Source organism: Prionailurus bengalensis, chromosome A2 (assembly GCF_016509475.1).
Source record: "Prionailurus bengalensis isolate Pbe53 chromosome A2, Fcat_Pben_1.1_paternal_pri, whole genome shotgun sequence".
NCBI classification, from domain to species: domain Eukaryota; kingdom Metazoa; phylum Chordata; class Mammalia; order Carnivora; family Felidae; genus Prionailurus; species Prionailurus bengalensis.
Window position 1 is genome coordinate 104,077,536 of NC_057348.1, and position 23,268 is coordinate 104,100,803.

The window sequence follows — 23,268 nt, forward strand, 5'->3', positions numbered from 1 at the left end:
TTTTCCATCTTCAGATATTTCACCTAAAAATGTGAGATTTGTGTTAGGTTTCAATTATATTATAAATGTAACCAAAAATATTTTGGGATTATTATTTAAATGGCTTTATTTCATACTAACATGAACTTTAAGTATAATAACATTAAGCATAGAATTTGAAAGTACATGAATTTCATGTAATAAATAACCTTTTTTATTGTAGGGATGAATAGCAAGTAATAAATTATTTAATGGTAAACAAATAATTACCAAAGAAATACTGACTGATAAGAAAGCACAATTCTGTTGCTGCTTATGACCAAACCAAATGATTTCATCTTATTTAGAGTTTAAGAAAATAAGAGAAGAAAATCCGGAAAAACTGTCAGTGACATTGGTTTATTACTAAGTTGAATACCATTAACATTATTTTAAAAACATTAATGCTTGGGGGTGCCTGGGTGGCTCAGTCAGTTAAGCGTCTGACTTCAGCTCAGGTCATGATCTCAGTTTTGTGAGTTTGAACCCCATGTCGGGCCCCACATCAGGCTCTGTGGTGACAACTCAGAGGCTGGAGCCCGCTTCACATTCTGTGTCTCACTTTCTCTGCCCCTCCACCGCTCACACTCTGTCTCTCAAAAATAAACAAACATTAAAATTTTTTTTAAAAACATTAATGCTTATAACTTTTTGCATCAAAAACTGTTTAGATGTCTTAAAAGACTTAAAATAAAAATTTTGTATTCTTTCTCACTTTATGGTTTAATTTTATTTGATATTTTCAAGGGTACCAAAAATTTTTTTAAAAGCATAAAATGGAACTTACGTTTTAACTGTATAAAATGACAATCACACTGTAAAAATAATCCATTATTAAATTTATAATCTCATATAATTTCTTACAATTTAAATAATTTTCAACAATTTACAGTAGTTGTTAATCTAGTTGACTCAATCTCTTTAGTAAGAGTCAAGAAGCATAAATAAATAAAAGCATGAAAGAAATTTAAGAAAATCTATCTATTTGTTGGGAGAGTAAAATAAAACAATAGGAGACCATTTCAGTGCCTGGGTGGCTCAGATGGTTGAGCATCTGACTTCAACTGAAGTCATGATCTCATATGAGTTTGAGCCCTGTGTCGGGTTCTATGCGGACAGCTCAGAGCCTGGAGACTGCTCCGAATTCAGTGCCTTTGTCTCTTTCTCTCTCTTTGCCCCTTCCCTGCTCATGTTCTGTCTCTCCCTTTCTCAAAAATAAACATTTGAAAAAAAGTTTTTTTTAAATAGGAGACAGTGTCACTTGTGACACTGAGAGAAAATTTGCTCAAGTATTGCATAAGTCAACTGGAGGATAATGAAATCTTTCTCAGCAGCAACAAGAAAGGACCCCATCCTGGAGAGTAAAGAATGATCAAAGTGTCTGCCATGATACTGAAAGAGTCTCTGTAAGTAATAAAAGCAAAACCAAACCGAACTGGGAACAAATCCTCATCTTGTAAAAATGCCTCGTACTATGGTAAGTATTGGAAGAGGTACAATCTGCCCCTTTTTCTCTTTCCTTTATTCCCATCCTGGAAGTGGGGGAGGGTGTCACATAATTGAATCTGTATCAGTACTGATGAGATTTCCAACCCTCTTACTGACAAGAAATAGGTAGCCAGGGGCCCAGACCCACGATACAAAACAGATGAACATAGGGGAAGGGAAGCAAAAATAATATAAAAATAAGGGAGGGGGACAAAAAATAAGAGACTCTTAAACACAGAGAACAAACTAAAGGTTGCTGGAGAGTTTTGGGTGGGGGTAGATGGCCAAATGGGCAAAGGACATTGAGGAAGACATTGGTTGGGAGGAGCAGTGGTGTTATACATAGGAGATGAATCACTGGATTCTAGTCCTGAAATCATTATTGCACTATATGCTAAGTAACTTGGATGTTAAAAGAAAGAAAGAAAGAAAGAAAGAAAGAAAGAAAGAAAGAAAGAAAGAAAGAAAGAAAGAAAGAAAGAAAGAAATATGGAGGGACACTACACATTCTTTTGGAATTAATGTTAAAGGAAATCTTATTAATATGATAAAGCCTATAATTCTTTCATTTTAATGCAGATCATAGATGTGCAGTTTTGCTCTCTAAGACTTCTGATCGATTTCTTGGGTGTTCAGAAAAATTTGATATTTATCTAGCTGTGCTTGAGAGAGGAGTCAAGGTTAGGGTCTCCCTACTCTGCCGCCATCTTAACCCTCCTCTCAAAAGCATCTCTTATTGTGACTTACATCGAAGAGTCTTAAATCGGTTTTTGTTATAAAATTCATTTGTTTGATTCTTTAAAGTTGTATTATCTTCTAGAAGGAAACTAGAATTTTACGACATTCATGACAAACCAGGATTACACGGCCTCATATAAGAATTATAAATATTGCTCATCTAGAAGAACTTGGAGGTCCTGCCTGGTGAGTGGGTTTTCTAGGTAGGTAGACTTCACAACTCTAGCTCATCATACCTTCTTTACATGAGGAGGGGCACGATGTCCAGTCACTATATGGTGTCACAATACAGTCCTTCCTACAAGGAAGCAGACAGGGTCTCACCGTTTCAGGTCGAAGGCTTTCAGGACACCTAGAAAATGCAGAGGGAAATTACTAGGCCTCTTTAGTAACCCAGAAAACTACGTAATTTGATGTCTTTAAGTCTTTCACTGCTAAAATTGCTAAAGAGTCACTAATCTATATTATTTAAATTCCAGGAGCCTATCTGCTTTTGATAGGAACTATATAACTAGATTATTTCTTCCAAACTAGACCTCAAAAAGTTCTCAAGGCAGGATATATAAATTTAATAACAGTAATTGTGGTATTAGAACAAAATATAATTTATCTTATACCCTTATAATCTTTCTATTAAAAAATATTTTCTAACGTGCTCTATAAGAAATTTATGGGAATTCAAATTACCAATTTAAGAACTAATTCTACATCTTCGTATAGGTAAATAAGCTTATTGCTGATTATGTTTCCAGGTTATTCTATGCTTTATTTTCACAAAATATGTGTAGCATAAATTTATAATGGAGTATATTCAATACATAGTGCATGCTCAAAAATGATACTATATTTACAGCTATATATTTCATAATAATAACAAAATAATAAAAGTGTACAGATCATTAGGATAGGCAGTTTTTTCCTTTAGTCCTGGTTTCATTTAGTATCTCTATTCTAAAGAATTATGGGATTTTAATATTTTTATAAGTTACAATATGTTTTGGACCAAAAGAGTAAATATAAATAAATCAAAGATAGCCGATCAATTTAAAGAAAAATAAAACACCATTCTTGACAAATTATAGTAAAATTAATCATCTTAAAAAATACAGTAGGGGCGCCTGGGTGGCGCAGTCGGTTAAGCGTCCGACTTCAGCCAGGTCACGATCTCGCGGTCCGGGAGTTCGAGCCCCGCGTCAGGCTCTGGGCTGATGGCTCAGAGCCTGGAGCCTGTTTCCGATTCTGTGTCTCCCTCTCTCTCTGCCCCTCCCCCGTTCATGCTCTGTCTCTCTCTGTCCCAAAAATAAATTTAAAAAACGTTGGAAAAAAAAATTAAAAAAAAAATACAGTAAAAATATTTATTAGGGACATGAGAAAGATGATGATCCAATATACTAAAGTGTCTTTTTTTTTTAAATGTCTTACTTTATATAAGCTTTTGCACTTTTTATAAGATAACTTTAGGAAGGTGATGTAAGAGTTTCAGGTATACTTTTATGTGTACTTAAATGATTTTTCAATTTCCCAATTCTTCTCTGTATCTTCAAGATCTGATTCTACTATTGGCGGTCAAATGTTGATGACTAGCATTAACACTAGAAGAAGAGGTATATTAAGGACAACACAACATAATAGCATAAATCATATGACTAAAAGTAACTTCCTGTTCTGATTCCTAAGAAGTTATCTTTTGATGTCATATAAATCTTTGACAAAGAATCTAAGAGGCAGAGAAGAAATAAACTGAACAACTAGTATTACTGTTGCTGGAATAACTTGGCAAATTAGTGAAAAATGGGATTTAAAAATACTCCCTATGGGAGAAGCCAAATTTTCTGTAGGTCAGGATAAATTATCTTTTAACAAGTAAGTTAATCAGGATTTCAGAACTGAAGTATGAGTGAAAAAATACCAACATCATTAATCTCCTTCCCATAATTTCTTTATTGCACTTTGCTGACAGTTCACTTTTTATATCACTGTATTATAATAATTTATCTACATATCCCATCTCATACATAAATATTATGTTCTATTCAATTATACAGATATATGCTTTCCCCTTTCACTCTGTAACACTAGGGTTTACTTGGAAGTGGATTTAAAAATTATATATGACTCAACATTTCAAAAAAAAGAATCTCCTTGTTGAGGATAACCTTGAATTTTCATTAAAAAAAAATGTCTATTTATTTATTTATTTTTGAGACAGAGAGACAGAGAGAGCATAAGCAAGGAGATGCAGAGAGAGAGGGAGACAGAGAATCCAGTACAGAGCCTGATGTGGGACTTGAACTTGTGAGTCACGAGATCATGACCTGAGCAAAATCAAGAGTTAGATGCTTAACTGACTGAGCCACCCAGAAGCCCCAACCTTGGATTTTCCTAATTGCTATGGCTACTCAAAGTCATGGACAACAAAGAAGTTTAGATAGGAGTCATAGAAGTTAATGAATTGTTACAATTGAGATTATAAATCACTAGAATTTTAATTTAACCTGCATTCTTAGGAAACAGTATATGGCAAAACCCCACCTATGATACTGTTAATTCTTTTGAAATTATGCAATTATTGATTAGTATTATTGGGAACACTCCTTTGCAATGAAGCAATTTTACAACTCTAATAATAAGAGAACAGGGGCGTCTGGATGGCTCAGTCAGTTAAGCTGCTGACTCTTGATTTCAGTTCAAGTCATGATCTTGTGGTGTGGTTTGTGAGTTCTAGCCCTTCTTGGATCCTCTCTCTCCCTCTCTCTCTGCCCCTCCCCCACTTGCATGCATGCTCTCTCTCTCCCTCTCCCTCTCTCTCCTCAAAAACAAACATTAAAAAAAAATAATGGGAGAGCACTACTCAGTTGTGAGCTCTTCAAATTTTAGCCCTTTTATAAATCAATGGAATTTACAGTGTTATCGTTGACAACCTCCAAAATTCTGTTTTAGTTTAGAAATATCCACAGCAAGATACTTGGCTAACTGTGGAGAACAAAATTACTAACAACAAAGCCGTTAAATGAACACACAAAGATAAATTATACAGCCTAGATTACATCCAATAAAATGAATTCAGACTTCCTTTGGTGAAGCAATTGGTTCAGTCAACATGCTTCTTTTCTCCTTTGTACTGTTTGTATTTAGTGTTTGTGGTTTAAATCAAGGAATTGATTTCCCCCCAAATCTTATTCAAGGTCAAATTAAACAGATGTGATAGGAGTTGAAGTTTGTTACTCTGAGGATAGATAAGATCAATAACATTGATTTTACCATTGCAGAGTAATCTGTTTTATTAAGAGGAGTTTAAAACAATGTTTTTATTTGCATTTTTGTTTCAAATGCCTTGCACTGAAAAGCATTCATTGAATTTAATCTAGCTTTTAGGGATAAAGGCAGTAACATTTTCTTTCGAATTCACAGCATTTGCTTAATTTTTCAGAACTTTAATGGCAAAGTAAGTGCATTTAATTTAACAAATCTATACATGTATCCAGGTCATTGAATAAAGGCTGCAAGGGCAAAGCAAATTTTTAATGGATTATTGTGGTGGTTTGACATGGGGCTACAGGATACCCTTCCTACTGAATGATTTAATGACATTAATCCATCAGGCTCTTTCACACGTAAGTTTATATGCATGTATATTAGTGCTTGGCAAAAACAGTTTGGAACTTGTATAAGCGAGGAAAATATCAACAGCAATGTTTGCAAAGTGATTAACAGTAGAACAGGAACAGAGTGAGCTTACTCATAGCAGATTGGCATGATAGCCCTCAATCCTGTGCCCGGTTGCTCAGGTTATAACCCTGTGCAGGGAATATTTCTATCTCTATACTTGTCCCAGCAAGACCCAGAATCCTCAGGATTTGGCACTTTTGCCCCTACTGTTACTGCCAGATAATTTTAATATGCTGCACGTTAACTTTCTGGGTTAGATTCATCACAACTTTAGCGTTATTTCTATTAAAATATTGGTTTGGGGCTACCAATTAAGGATGCGGAACAGTTTCTCAATTTATTCAAGTCTTCCTGGCATATCTTTTCTAATATTTCAGAATATCAAATTACATAGTCAAATAAAGTATGGGGCAAAAATATCCTTAATGTCTGGAATCCTGGCCAGGTAAAAACAACTCCTAATAGGAATATTATTTATGCCCTGAAGTTTTTCATACATCAGGTACATTATTATCATTTCCTTAAAAAACACTAGGAAGGATCTCAAATTTTTAAGAGAAAATAATACTTTCTAAGATTTATTGAATGCTCACATGACTATTTTTTGCATTAAATCCTTTCAATGAACATTGAAAACTAAGGCCAGAATCAGTTAAGTAGCATGCTGAAGGTGACACATCACAGTTATGCACCTGGACAAGTATTTGGAAATTATGGACATTTTAATACCAATGCAAAATTGACTGGTTTTACTTTGCGTGTTTCATATGGCTAAGAAGATATGAATTCTAAAAGATTTATGCTAAGTCTCAACAGATAAAAGTGTTTTTTTCCCCTTAAAGGGATACGTTTTTAGAGCTGACTTATTAATTTTCTCAAATTGATTAGCTCAGTTATGCCATGACACGTTTCTTCATTTTATATTTTGCACAAGGTAGGTATACTATGTCAACTCTCTAGTTCTTTGTCCTCTCTCTCTAGCAAATTGCTTGCCTGGTTATTATACTACTTGTAACCACAGTGAGAAACGGATGGTTTTTCTACTTATCATAACACTCATCCTATCCCAAGGCTCTCTCTTAGAAGTAAATGGCTTATTCATTTAACCATTAAAAGATGTAATAAGTTTGGCCTCAGTATTTTTGATATAGTATTTTCCAGGGGAAATGAAAGGCAGATCATAGAATGCTACAGCCCAATTAAACTAGATCGGCAGACTCCACAGCCTACGGGTACATGGGAGGTCATGGATCATCTGCACTGTTAGGACTTCATATATGGTCATTATCGATCAGCCAGGCCCAGAGCAAGCACTTCCCTCACTGCCTCACTAGCTTCATAAAAGGAGAAAGCGCTACTAGAAAAATGAAAGTAGATAGCACAGAGAAATACTTCTATGGAATTCATAGATCCCAGGCACAAGATTCCGGAGCTGTTAGAACTTTGTTAGTGGCTGACGTTCAAAACAAACAAATCTTACTCTTGAGGACAGGTGTGACAAGCATCAAAATGCTCCATTTCATGAAGCAAGTGAAGCCTGAGCCAATCCCCTGCATGGTTGACCACAGTATTTACTGCTGTCATTCTGAAGCCCTTACTTTTTTGGTCCCACTTGGCCCACATTGACCCGCACACAGATGACTTTTCTTGTCTGCATGCCCACGGAGCAAGACGCCTCCCCATTCCAAGTTGTAGTTGTATTGAAGGATGATACGGAAGTGTCCTCGATGCACTGGCCCCAGGGGCCAGTCTGCCAGTGGTACACAGTACAGGGATGCTCATTACAGCTGCGTACCTCTTGCAGAGCACTGCTATTTGGACAGTGAACTCCACCTATAAAAATGGACAAAGAGGATTAGATATGGTACTAACAGGAAACTTACTGTTCTCTCTCTTTTGGAATTAACGATAACAATGATACCCGCCATTTATTAGCACATAGCATGTGACCAGCATGCTGCTAGGAAGGCAAATTACATATTAATCTTACGTCATTTGGCATCCTCCAGGTTAAAATTTAAGCTATACAGTATACATGGTATTTGCCTGTGGTGGGAGGGGGGAACTATGGAGCACCTTAAAGAGAGAGGCCATTGTTCTCCAGAGAAGCTGAAAATGAGGTACAAATGGACCCTATGGATTGCTGGCCCAGGGAAATGTGGGCACTGAGACTCTGTGCATGGTGAAAACCCAATGTGTTCTCAAATGTTATCTTCCAAATTGAAAATCTTAAATATGTGTTTTGAAGTATTGCTTCTTTTAATACATTAGGCATTTGGGCAATTAGAAACAGGTTTTTTTGTGTGTTTTTTTGTTTCTTTTTTTTTTTTTATCAGTTGATGCTGTCTGATCTTCTACAGCATTACTGGGAAAGCCATGTAGTAATGATAGTATCATATTTATTCAAATCTAAGATGTCACTGGCTGAGAGATATACCATCATTTTATTCCTCAAAGAAAGAGCAATGGCTACAAGTTAAACTATGATACATTGTTTTCTTTTCAATCCTATTTTTTACTGATGCTTATTGAAATCCATTTGTATGACTTATTTACATTTAAAAAAAATATATCACTTGATTGCATACATTAAAAGGGAAGACATTCCTCAATCTCATTTTCAGAGTCCAAATCTCTTGAGTCACTTTTTAACTCACACGAATCCAAGTTTGTTCTCCTATATAGAACCATCATCCTGTTTCAAAAGTGTTGATGATGTAGGATTTCTTTAAAAAGAGTACTCCCTGTTCTTTCCAGGTCTTTCTTCCCATCTCTAAGTTTTGATGCTGTTGCATTCTTAACTGCACCAGAAGTTGTCAACAAAAGATTTAAGCAAGCAACGAAGAATGGTTCTTTGCTGTTTTTATTTTTAGCAGACATATCATGGAACTGCTATTGTCACCAGGAATAACAACACAATTCACATGTACTAGCAATGACAACTATGTTATAACTTCTGTCTGGCTATAGTGGTTTTAAAACGCATCCATTGTAAGATGTAATAATTACAGAGATAATAAAAGGTAAAAGGGATACGTCTTTTAATCAACAGAATATGGTGTGAAGTTATCATTTTGGAACCATTTTTTATGTGCTAGCCTTGTTATAAGTACTCTGTATGTGGGACATTATTTTATACCCCAAACTGCCTGACAAGTTAAAAATTATAAGGCAAATGAACTAATGCAACTTAAATGACGTAACAGTAACAGTTAAGAATTTATGGAGCTCAGTGTCTTACCACTATGCTATTTATAATGCCAATTATAAAAATAAAAAGCTTTGTATCGTTAAAAGCAGAGTCGGGGAGCAATTTATTGCTTACTTTATTGACAATTTAATCAATTTAAACTTATGTAGCCTCTGAATTTTATTTTAGGGGCAGAAAATACCTGGTTGTTAAATAAGAAAAGGTGATTCAATAGCTAGTGATCCTAATAGGGAAGACAACTCCAAAATTTGAGATGTGGGTAAAAGTCATAAACAAAACCACACTCCGAGATGATCTTCAGTTATCACTTCACTTATAATTAAGGGCATCCCTCTAATTCAGCAAATAAATCGGTAGGCAGTTTATATGAGAATTTAACTGCAATTCAGAATCATTTATACAGTGGTGAACATGGGATCAACATCAGAATGAAGTAGCATTTCGTTAATGTCCCTGCTTCATGATGGTGAAAACATCTGTCACAGATCATAGCCTATCCTCCATCACACAGCTCAGTGACCCTGGCAGCCTCTGAAAAGAAGTTTAGGATTTGAATAGGAATGGATTCTAAAACATACTAATTGGATCGGGGAGAAGTAAATGAGCACTCTTATTACCCATTCCCTGAGGCTCTAGATTTATCCAATCTTCTCTCTCAGACAAACACATGCTAATTATAAACATTCATATGCACATTTTAGGCAACCATTTTAACCATACCTTAAATTTAATAGTGAAATTATTGATCTACAAAAAAAGTGTTTCTTTATTTACCTCATTTTTACTGTGAGTGTATGTATGCTGTTTAAACTGTGATTCTAAAACTCCTCAGTTGTTTTTGACATCGGAATTGACTGGTTGGCTTTGGAACAAATGATAAGAAAAAAACTTCTACAACATCAGTGTAACGTGTTGAGGAACTGCAAGATGGTTGTTAAGTTTACAGACATAAAGGCTATTTATTTTCTTGCCCCGATCCACATTAAAGCCACATCAGCAGCTTTGGACTGGTGTCAGGATACTCGCACAGATAAGCCCCAATGTGTTCTTAATTAGAATGACGATGCGGGAATTTTGAAAGCATGGCTTGGGGTAATCAGTCATTGCGGCATCCGTTCTGTTGTTTTGGGAATAATTTTACGGTAGGAAAATTGATAGATATAATATTGAATTTATTTATTATTTATGGGAAGATCTAATTCCAGACACGTGGGAATATTTCCATAGTACTGGGGAAATTATAAAATGTCACCCATGACAAAATTAGTGATCAATGGTATTCTTAAAAACATCCTCTTATACATAAAAATATATGCTTCATACTAATGTGACTATTTAGACTTTTTATCATTCTGGCAAGTGGACAGACTTTATATTACTCTGATGAAATTCTACTGTATAAAGAAATGTCCATGCTCATATAAAAACACCAACTACTATATGCGAAACGTCTCTAACAAATGAAAAAGTAACTTTTCCTCCCCACATCAAGTCCCTAAAAACTGTGTTAACATACATTTGTTTTTTTTTTTTAATTTTTTTTTTAACATTTATTTATTTTTGAGACAGAGAGAGACAGAGCATGAACGGGGGGAGGGCCAGAGAGAGAGGGAGACACAGAATCTGAAGCAGGCTCCAGGCTCTGAGCTGTCAGCACAGAGCCTGATGCGGGGCTCGAACTCACGGACCGTGAGATCGTGACCTGAGCGAAGTCGGACGCTCAACCGACTGAGCCACCCAGGCGCCCCTGTTAACATACATTTGAACAGAGCTGTGGTGTTCCTGGGTTTCTGGCTCTGACATTGAAGTTCTTACAATTTAAATGGCTGAAAAGACTGAAAAGATAAAGGAACCTTGTTCGAAACATTAATACAAGTGTATTGAGTGTTATAGTAGGCAATGTTTATGTCCAGCGCTTCAAGAGATACCTAGCAGGGTTATAAATAGTTTTTGCTGCTCTCAAGGATCTTATAATGCAGTGGGGGGGAAGTAGTAGGCATAGGCAAACATACAAATGGGTATAATTTTAGTCAGAATATAGTAATAATGTTAAAACAGGTAGTATAATTGGGATTCAAAAGTATAGATTCCATTAGTTTTGGGGTGACTAAAAATGCCTCAGGTAGAAGGCAATGAGATGAATTTTGAAGGAGTGGGATTTTGACAAGCAGAGTTCTGGGAAGGGAGAGAAAAAAGGGAAAATTTTATTGAAGCAGAAGAAAAAATAAAAGGCAAGGCATACAGGCAGATATGATTTTGGGAATTTGCAATATTGATACCGTCCATTAGGGTGCAAAGTTCACACAGAGAAGGAACTGGCAGTCAGGATAAGGAAGTGGACCGGGTTCCTGCTAAGTGGCTATTAGTGTACTATGAATTACAGCTTTAAAGTGCTCGTAGTTTTGACTGCTTATTGCAGCCCAAAACCCTTTGACAGCCGACCACCTCCAAGTGAAAAGCACATTGGCAGTGGCATGATTTCGGGGAACTGAAATGGAAGAATGTTAGCCAGAGAGAACCTCAGAAGATTCTGCTGTAGCACACCATCTCTACTCCTTTTCCCCTTTGTTTTTCCTTGCAGAAAGAGATAGAAGACTTCCCACCATGGAGTCTGCATAAATCTTGTTTGGTGGTTATGGAGGGACAGACCGACACAGCACTCCTGTTTCAAAGTCTAGAATGGGAGGGTAAGAAGGGACAGCACTTTTACCTAGAAGGCAGAATTATGTGTGGATATACCTAGATAATGGATCCTGAGTTCTTCAGATTTGTCCAGGAATAAAAACGCTCCCTGGCCCTTAGGATTAAAATCTTTTAACTGTGAAAACCCCAAGTTAAAATATAAACATTCTTCTACCCAATGTTTTGTACTTTAAAATACAATTTTTGAAGACTGCTAATTATTTGTGAAAAAGATTGGCACAACTCTATTTTAATTTGCATCTATTCTCCATATGTTTAAAGCAGGTGTAAATACACACTAAAATTTGGCTGATGAAATTATCATATCAGGTCATTTTGAACTTTGCAAAAAAAAAAAAAAAGCTCATTTCTTGCTGTGTAAGGATAATTAACTATATAATGAGACTTAAGTTGTTATCATACTCAGTGGAAAACATTTTGAAAATCATGTTTTCTTTTTAAGCTAAGTTTATTAAGAGATCTGCAACATGGGTTCAAAAAATTCGGAAGGCTACAAATCTAACATCAATTTTTAATTTATTATTCCAATTCAACATACTATTAGTTATATTAAAAATATGCCAGGATGAAGTGTTAAAACATTGCTTCCTTTTAGATCTTTCCACATCATTTTTTTTTCAGGGCTAAGAGCATCAGCACTTTTATCCCCTCACTGGGTGGCTAGGCCTGAGACACCAAGGAATCACTCTATAAAACTCAGAGGAAACCAGGAGCTAGTGCAAGTCCAGGGAAAAGGGTCAAGGTCACATCGAATGGTTACTGCTATCAAAACAACCCTGGTTGTACACTTTGGCTATCACCTTGTGGCCAGCAAACCAGCGCATATTGAGGGCCTGGATGGCCTTGTGAGCCAAAGAGGCAATGGAAAACTCCAGAAAAATCTTGGCAGGATCTCTGCATCCTTTTCCTTGCATAATTTTAAAGAAGCTTTGGGACCCACCCAAATATACAGTTTATCCAATATAAGGAAGATTTTTACCTCAAGGTATCATACAAATCTAAAAAGAGAAATTCCAATTTTATTTAACCAGAAGTCAAGGCTTAGGAAGCTACACACACACACACACACACACACACACACACACACACACACTTATTTTTTTAAGTTGAAAAAAAAATTTTTATTTTCTTCAGTATATTAACTACCTACCTCTAGTTGCTACCATTTGTATTTGCTTTCCAAATGACATTTGGATAAGAATTATTTTATGACAATTTTTGTGTATTGCCGATAATAGGTTACAAAGTGTTCCTCAAGACATGCACACACCATAAGAAGACGAAGTAAATCAAGGGTAAGACCAGGAGCTAGCACTCCTTTTTCTAGCACACAGGATTATATTCCTGGCCCACCCTGCCATGATTGAAATGAGGTTCAACTTCAAGCTGTGATTATATGATTTGCTTTGCCAATCAAATGGCAGTAGAAATGATATGTCACTTCTGGATGGAAGAATTTAATGCTGATGTTCTGAAAGCAGCAGAGAGACTCTTCTACTCTTCTTCCACTGGCATGGGGACGAAGACGTAGGTCTTCATATGGAGGTTCAACACTACAATGCAGACTGTCTTAGCAACTTACCCAGCACCACAGCAAAATTCCCATAAGGAAGAAATAATTTCTCTTTGAAGGTTTTGAGCTTCTCAGCTGTTTGTTACTGCAACACAACTTGGGCTGCTCTAATTAATACAAGAGGTTGTGTAGTCTTCAGCATATAATGTTTAACGGTGAAGTTATGACTGAGGTAAATAAAAATGTATCTTTTATTTTGTGAAGCAGCATTTATTTTGTAAATCCAGATAAATACTTTGCACACAGATTTGTGTGTAAATCTGGATAGATACTTTGCACATGGATTTGCATAGAAGTTATTTCACTAGAAAACTATATGTTTAAGCATGCAATATATAATTCTAATAATGTGACTTTTCCCTTATTGTTATCATAGTAATTTTCTGATTTAGAAAATGAAGAAAATTCATGACATACAAAACATTAATTCTTGGGGAATAACAGAAAGACCTACTTTTGTGTAAAATTATAAAGGGTTTCCTACTTAGCAGGGAAACACATTTTAAAACTTCGTGCAAACAAAGTTCTTAAATAATTTCAAAAATAGCTCAAAATTATGAGACTTTTTGTGAAAGAGAAAATATGTTTCAGTATCCAGCAAATAATCGGTACTAAATAGTTTTTGAATGACAGATTCTTCATTAAATATCTCATATAATTATACAAGTTTCTGTAGCTGTTATTAACAGAGACAAACATAAGCAGATTCCCTACTGACAGTTTCCTCTATGGTTTCCACATAAAATTATGTTTTGAATTCATGCCTTTATGATTTACTCTATAAACATCTATAATTTTCCAGCACAGCTTGCTTATGACACAGCTACTAGACTTAATTAAAAATTATCGAAGTCTCACCCTTTCAAACTAAGAAGATGATACATACCAAAGAGCAATCATAAATTTCTGCCTTTAAAGCATTTCATGACCTTTCAGTGTGAAGCATCATGTCTATAGAAATAATGATCTGGTGAGTTCTGCAAGCATGGCAAAATCTCTGCCATGTGACTCACGGGGCAAAAAGTCACTCATTACTAGTCACACAGCAAGTGTCTGCAGAGTATAATAGATTTATAGGAAGCACAGTGACCACAGATCTAATTCTAATGAAGTCCAAGACATAATCTGAGCTGATAGAGTTTGAAGTCCGAATATAATCTATACAAGGTTAGAGTTATTGTTTGACAAGACAAGGAATATGACTTTCTAAAAGGTTCTATCTTTTTGTTTGGTTCCATGATACACTATTTTAGGGGGTTACAGTTAAATTTATATTAAGGTGACTGGAAAAGGTTTTTGGACACTTTAAAGACAATTATAAATTTTCCTACAGGTTGACTGTGTCAAATATGCTAAATTTTTCTCTCATGTCTTAAGACCAAGGTAGTTATATTTTTGCATAGCTATTATATTCACAGACAGCAAGTTTGGCCAAAGGAAAACACCATCAGGTTTCCATCACGAAAATGTTTCACGAATACAAAAATAAAACTGGCAGCATAAAAATTCCTCCCCAATCTATTATTTGGGGATATACACACAGAGAAACACATGCATGCTACAAATAGAAATCATTATTTACATGTGCTAAATGGGAACGAGGAGAAGACTCATTCAGCTTGATAATGTTTCAATAATATGTGCCTATATTCTTGAGACAGAACATGCCTTAATGTGATAGAACTTGATGATTTCTATGTTTTCCTTACTCCTATGATATTCTCAAGAATGGCAACATTAAGTATAACATATCACCCAGTCACACAGAGGCCGAATTAGCATTTCGATGTAAGCCTGAGAGACAATTACCAAGAGCCTTGTATTTCTCTACAATAAAGCTTATACAAGTCACGTATGAATTTATGACACAGCATGTTTTATTTCCCCAGTAGGATGAGGTGATTAAGGAGCAGCATATTTTAAAAATGAACACAATCAGGGGGACCTGGGTTGTTCAGTCAGTTAAGCATCTGACTTTGCCTCAGGTCATGATCCCACGGTTTGTGAGTTCGAGCCCCGTGTCAGTCTCTGTGCTGACAGTTCAGAGCCTGGAGGCTGCCTGCTTCCATCCTGTCTCCCTCTCTCTCTCTGCCCCTCACCCACTTGTGCTTTCTCTCTTTCTCTCTCAAAAATAAAATAAACATTAAAAAAATTGTTTTTTAAATGAACGCAGTCTACATATACGAGACTTCTGGATCTTAGAACCTATGTTCAGTAACCTGAATGGCAGATAATACATGTAATTTTTAGTCAACCAATAGCTGTGCTAGTGTTTCTCTAAAAACAAACAAACATAAAAACCAAATAATAAAAATCCCACCTTTACTATTGAACATATATGCCTATTTATGAGAAGGTCGAATGAGATTTCAAAAGCAAAAACTGACTACTGAAATAGAGAAAAATAATCAAACCTGACATATGGAATTTGGGGAGCCTCTTTCAGACTTCTTCCCAGGTTTACCATTTAAACTGGAAAGCAATTATTAGGAGGGTAGAAAGGCAATGTGAGTTTACTTTTAAGAGTCTTTCTTCTTTTATTAAGGATCTATTTTCAAGATTAACTTTGGGGAATGGGAGTAAGTTGCTAAATATGTTAACAGATATTAAATTTCCTTGATTTCTGGGATTCTGGAAGTAGATCTCCGGAAGATTTTTGTAGAGCATCACCTCAACCAGGGAAGACAAAAAAAGGGGGGGGGGCAAGCCAACTTTTGGAAGGAATCCAAATCCCTCGTGAAGCTGGTGGCCAACCTTACCTTCATCACCGGCATAGGCCAGAATAGATCGTGCTCGTATCTGTTTCCCTTCTGTGGTTTTCCCCGAGCAGGTGTGTGAGCAGGAGGACCACGCAGACCACATGCTGAGCACACAGTCCTTTGGGCATGGGGCATAACAGGCCACAGGGATGGGGAAGATGGCATCTCTACACAGCTGTCTGTCAACTTCTTCTCCTGGGGAAGACATCAGCACGAACAATCTATCATTTTTTAAATAAATGTAAAATGAGAAATTGCAACCAGATGGGCACCAAGATAAATTAGGTTATTTTGTTCTTAGTTAAAAACAAAGCTAAAACAAAGTGTACTACAGCCAGATGTTAAAAGAACACTAGGAGTAAATATATTTCCTTCAGTGGAGTTTCTTTTATTGTCAGAAGCTTAGGTGTGTCAATCAAGCACAGTGCTGAAAGTGTTTTTATACTATAGATACCAACCTGGTAAGTGATTTTTATGTTTATGATATTAACCTTGCAATAAGGAGCATCAATGAATTATGTTCCCCTCTTTATGGCATTGCTGGAAATGAGTCATCATTTACAGATAACAACTCTATCCATAACATGTACCATATGTTCTCATGAACCAACTCAGGTATCTCTATTTGCAAACTCTGTTTCACAGGGAATTTATTTTTGTATGATTGGCAACCTTTTTCTTTCATAAAAAATATTTTGTTAGTTGGAAATAGCCAGGAAATATGAATAATAGGATAACACTATAAGCCCACTACTTAAGGTGGGCCTGGTGGGAAAGGGGGAGAAACACGACAGAGTAAGCAAATGGCAGAAGATGGTTATCACTCCTGTGCTGAAAACTCTTCAGAAGTTTCTTGTTGCTCTTAAGATAGAGATGAGCAATTTAATACTTTATAGGACCTCAAATGACCTGGCTGTGGTTTCTCTTCCCAGCTTTATCTCACTCCACTCCCTCCCTTACCCTGGGAGCTCTACAGATTGGCACTCATTTAGTATTTGTTGAATGAATACAATGAGATATACAAAAGGCCAATGAGAAAAAAAATGTTGTTGAGGTTAATAAATGCCAAAGATAACCAAAAGAATTACAAAAAATGACCAAAATAGAAGATCAAATGAACTCTCTGGCTTAGTTGGTTAATGTCAGGTGCTAATGACGTCAATGGAACAGAGTGAAACGAAACACAAACAACCAAAATTTCATCTACTATTTTGCCACAAAATATGACCATAATTCTAGATGACTCTCTCAGAACGTGTGCCTTGGGCCATCATGCTTTCAGGGGAGAAAGAGTGACTGAGTCAAAGAAGAGCTATTCTTCTTTGCTGTTAGAAAAACAACTCAGAGCTGTTTCTCACTAATGGAAGGTCAGGAGCATCGTGTTAATGTACAGCCTTTTATTCATATATTTGAAAAACAAGACAAAAAATCAAACATCGATTGGAAATGCCCTAACATGTTAATAGCTACTAGTTTGCAGAGCTTTAAATCATTAGACACAATCAGAAGTCAAGTGGAATGTTAACAGCCATTACTTTGCAAGGTTTTAAGTTATTAGATTTGCTCACTAGTAAGACTCACTGAAACGACAATTGGACTCATCATTATATCATTCATTTTTCTTTAGTTACTATGATCTGTGTGATCTCTTTTAATTCTGCTTTTATTGGCTTTTGGGTTTGGCCTATCTCCCAGTAAAACACTATGAAGATAGACTGTAGATTTATAGGTACTGAAGGTTCAGTACAAAAATAATTATAGTACAAGCCATTTAATATTCTTCAATTTACATAATAATGATGACTCTTTTTCCTAGTAGACTTTTTTCTGAGTGCAAGAGGGGACTTGCATGCCTTATTTTCTTCATTGCCACTTTTAATGTTCCATCTACTCTCTTTTACTTTCATTTCTAGTATCCTGTGAAAAGTCAGGCAAATTTAGGGCTACAGCCTACAGTCAGCCAGGAATTACAGTTTTATTTCTTCTCTAATAGTTACTTAATGATTTCTACTCAGAAAAATTTAACTCATTCTGCAACAACTGAACTGTGCTACATGTGTGTTATAAGATTAATTTGCATTAGCATAAATGATATATTTCTCTTTCTCATAGCATAAACTTAAGGGATGCACAATTTGAACGCTTCTTACTTTACAAGTTATTCTTTTTTTTTCTTTTCTTTTCTTTTTTTTTTTTTTTTTTTTTTTTTTTAACAACCTGTGTCCGATATCTTATGTTAGCTCATTTTCACTCACCTTGTTCTGCTTAGCCAGGTGTATTTCTGGCCAGGCACAATCCTTCTAGAGTATGTCTCTTTTTTGTTTGTTTATTTTTGAGAGTGAGAGAGGAGAGTGCTTGAGAGTGCACATGCTGACATAGGAGAGGGGAGGGGCAGAGAGAGAAGGGGACAGAGGATCTGAGAGCCTGATGTGGGACTCCAACTCACAAACCCTGAGACCATCACCTAAGCCAAAGCTGGATGCTCAAGTGACTGAGCCACCTAGACAACCCCCCTTTTAGAGTACATTTTAATCCTCTGCAAAGCTATTAAGACTCACCTTGGATCCAACCTCCAATATTTCCTTAGATTTCAGCCCTTTCTTCACTCTCCCCAGCTTTGCCAGGTAAGCCCCTGACCCTGATTGCTCCCAATCGCTTATCATTGTCTTGCACCCAAATAATTACATTATGTTCCAGCCATTATGGCTTTTTCCTCTTGTCTCCTACAGATCAATCTCATCACTGCCTCAGGGCCTTGGCATTGTCTCTTCATTTTGTATGAAAATTTCAGACTTCCTCAGAGATTACCTCTCAATATTCGGGTTTTAGTTCAATTGTCTCCTTCCTAGAGGAGGCTTAATTGATCATACACAAACTCACAGTGACTTCATTTTACTTTTCTTACAGCTTTAATCACCATGGGAAACTTTTAATTAATTGTTTACAAGTTTATTTTCTGACCCTACCACTAGATTAAAAGCCCAATGAGGGCAGGATCTTTATCTGAGTTATTTTATACTCAGAAAACTAAAACAGTGCCTAGTACAAAACAGGCACAAAATAATCTTCCTTTAAATGAACAAATGAATTAATTTTAACCTGTCGTTGTCAGGAAACAGAATGCTGGACTAGAATAACATGGATTTAAGTAAAGTATTTCTTAACTTGCCAAACATTCAAGTGCTCTAGGACTTGGTTAAAGTGTATTCAGTGCGTAGGCAGCATATGCACCAGCTGCCGTTTGCTAGAGATGCAGTCTCTCAGACCCCATCCACTGAATCATTATTTGCATTTTCTAAAGATCCCCAGGTGATGTGCATGTACATAAAATCTGAGAAGCACTATTCTAGGATTTTTTTGCCTTACTCCTCTTGTGTTTTGAATAGCACCATACTGCCTCTTGAAAGGGGCAGCTACAAATTCATCTGGATTACATACCTAACATCAATTGTTTCTCTGTGGAACTTCCTTTTATACTTCTCTTCATATAAGGTGTACTTAGAGGAAAATATTCATTCCGTGAATACTTACTGATTGCCCATCTTTTGTCAAGCACCGTACTATGAATATTATATACATCATCTCAGCTAATTGTCACAATGAGCTTTCTTTGAGGTATAATTGACATATAATATTGTATTAGTTTCAGGAGCACAACATAATGCTTCAGTATTTGTATATATTGTGAAATAATCACCACAATAAGTCTAATTAACATCTGTTTCCACATACAGTTACAATTTTCTCTAGAGATAAAGACTTAAAATCTACTTTCTTAGCAACTTTCAAATATGCATTACTGAATTATCAACTATAGTCACCATGTTGTACATTACACCCTCATGATTCATTTATTATGTAACTGGATTTGGACCATTCACAACAACCTTCTTTTTTTATGCTTATTTTATTTTACTGAGAGAGGGAGAGGCAGAGAGAGAGGGAGACAGAATCCCACGCTGTCAGCTGAGAGCCCATCCCCACAAACTATGAGATCATGACCTGAGCTGAAACTAACAGTCAGATGCCTAACAGACTGAGCTGCCCAGTCATCCCTACAATGACCTTCTGATACCGATATTAACATCTAATTTTTACTTTAAAGGGAAACAAATGAAGATCAGAAAGTTTAAGCTCACTGTGTCAAAGAGCAGAAGTTTAACTAAAGAAGCAGAGATCTTAAATGTTTTCTAGTCAACTTCTAATCTACAGTTTTTTTAGAGAGAGTGCATGTGTGCATGTGAGCTGCAGGGGGTGGGGGTGTGGAAGGGGGGAGAGGGAGAGGGAGAGGGAAAGGGAGAGGGAGAGGGAGAGGGAGAGGGAGAGGGAGAGGGAGAGGGAGAGGGAGAGAGAGGGGGGTGGAGAGAGAATCCTAAGCAGGTTCCATGCACAGCGAAAAGTCCAACATGGGGCTTGATCCCACGACCCTAGGATCATGACCTGAACCTAAAACAAGAGCTCAGCTGACTAAGACACCCAGACACCGTGCCAATCAACTTTTTTAAGTGGCATGGTAGTATGGAGAACTTGGGATGCCAAGAGAGTTACTAATGGATGAGTCTTTATTACAAAGATATCAAGAAACTGGCACTCTAAATTGTTTCTCAGGGCAAAGTGAAGCATAGGGGTGGCGGTATACTGTGTCAAATACAAAGAGTATGCATGTTGACATGTCCAAGGTTACCTATTTTGGTTTATAGCCATTGAAAAAAATGGCAATGGATCTGTGAAAATATGAAATTATTTAGATCCTTGACTTTGGTTTTGACAGGTGCTTTAATCAACTCAATTAACTGACCACTGACTGGAACCCTTAGGAAGTGTGCTCTCTCTCTCTGTCTCTTTTAATGTTTATTTATTTTTGAGAGACAGAGAAAGTCAGAGTACAAGCAGGAGAGGCAGAGAGAGAGGGAGACACAGAATGTGAAGCAGGCTCCAGGCTCTGAGCTGTCAGCGCAGAGCCCGATGTGGGACTAGAACCCACAAACCACGAGATCGTGACCTGAGCCAAAGTTGGATGCTTAAACTACTGAGCCACCCAGGCACCTCTGAAGCGTGCTCTTTTAAGCTCAATTGCCAGGAGCACTCCAGGCACAAGTCATCAGGGAAACATTACGGAGGAAAGAAAAGTTGGGTTTATGGCTATCACAGGTAATTTCATAATTTCCAGTCACTTTCTATGAGTGTAACTTCTATCTTATTGTCCATATGAAAAGCAACCCGGAAAATAAAGTCACTATTTATTAGTGCTGCAGAAAATAACTTCATCCCTCCTCTTCACATTAAAACTTGTTTTTGATTGATAAATAAACACAATTTAATTAGATAAGAACTGTTTTGCATGACATTATTTCAGAGAATCTATGTACATATCCAAATATCAGGTTCATGTAAATTCTTTCCATATAGAAGAATGAAAATTTTACTGCCGAGCATTTGGAAAATTCTATTTTTCCATATCTACTACCCTACTCTTATCACATTTTCAACTACCATATGTCCCCATTATAGAACCTTTCGAGATTTTGATTATCTGAGTGTGCATCCAAATAAATCTGGGCAGACAGATCTAATGATCATAATAGTGAATGATGTGGTTCTACATTTCATGGAGGTGAAGACCAGTGCAACCTGGTTTGCTTTCTGTAGTCTTTCTGGGGATGATTTCTTAGCTAGGCACTAAACATGAAGTCATAAACTTTTAGAATCCTCACACTTGCCTTTGTATATTAAATATACTATATATTGTTTTTGGCATGCATTTACCAACATAAAAGTTTTAAAGGATTGGTTTATATTTATGAGACTTGTATTTTCCACCTATGAAGCTCTATATACCTTAACTAAACCTACAAAAATGTATATTTTATACGAATTATATAACACAGAAAGAAGTGAATGAACCATTGTCTACATATTAAAACTTCCGCTTTATTTTGAAGCCTTAACTAAGCTTAACTAAAGCATATCTGGCTTAAACTTACATAAACTTATATAAAATGTTGAGAAATAAAATGAATACACTTGGGTTTAGCTATTTTTATGAACTCAAAACAAGACTTCAATGTTTAAGTGGGTGCCTTCCTATCTCTTCACAAATACAGTTTTAAGAATATTTTTTAAAATAATTCATCATTTAATCAATTTAAACATGTATTTTGACATCTTTAAAGTAACCTCCAAATGTTCCCCTTGTTTGGTCTATTTCATGAAATTCACCAAACTCTTTCATGAACTCTTCTGAAATATCTCCTTTCATTCTACTGTGTTCCTATTATCAGGATAAGAGAATTGAACATCTGTTTGAAGTAATTACACTAAAAATTCATGACAATTTCCATAAAAATAAAACAAAATGAGAAGAATGATCAGACGATACACTTCTTTTTCTTAGTAAAAGTATATACTGAAAGTTTATTACATTCATTGTACTGGAGCTTAAACATGATATAAAAGATAAATCTTGGTTTATGAAGGTTTTTATAGTTTCAAGGTTTTTATAGCTTAGGAGATGAGCAAAGAACACAACATTAATACAGTAAAAATATAATTAATTATATTTTAATGTAAGGCATATACATATTCAGCACTATTCCTTAATGTTCCTTGCATTATTCTCATTTCGTTTTAATCATAGAAATGTTCAGATTGTGATAGTTGACTTTCAACAGTCATGGTAGTACTATGTGCAATGTACCTCCAGAAGGCATTGACGAATTGAAACTTATCAATGTAATGGACCTGAGAGGGGCATAAACAGAAAGGAGACATTAAAGCAGAGAGAAACCAGACACAGAGCCAAGGTTTTTAAAAAGCACACTATTTAGAAAGCCTCTAGTACCATATTTTTGGGATAGATTTTCCTTGCCAGACTTACACAAACTCTATAGCAATTCTGAGAATTATTATTGAGTTGTTGATGTCTTTTGTATTCTTCAGAAATTGTCTTAAAAATTCATATTGACTTCTGATAGTGGCATTCATTATTTGTATATTTACTTATTTATTGATAGCCAGTATAAATTCACAAAAGAAATGAGATGGGAAAAGAATAAGTCTTGTATTTGCTTGGATCTTTTCAGAGAGCATTTTCATATAATCATCTTATC

At 36.0% G+C, this 23,268-nt stretch overlaps 1 protein-coding gene across 3 annotated transcripts in view; it reads right to left on the minus strand.

Annotated features, from left to right (window-relative positions):
* Positions 1-23,268, minus strand: part of THSD7A (thrombospondin type 1 domain containing 7A) — a 438,927-nt gene that overhangs the window by 97,896 nt on the left and 317,763 nt on the right. For all 3 annotated transcript variants that reach the window (XM_043588979.1, XM_043588977.1, XM_043588978.1), the window contains 3 exons: positions 16,160-16,354; positions 7,512-7,746; positions 2,481-2,596 (listed from right to left, as the gene is read on the minus strand). In XM_043588979.1, coding sequence (XP_043444914.1) covers positions 2,481-2,596; positions 7,512-7,746; positions 16,160-16,354 — 546 coding nt within the window. The remainder of the gene's footprint in view (positions 1-2,480; positions 2,597-7,511; positions 7,747-16,159; positions 16,355-23,268) is intronic.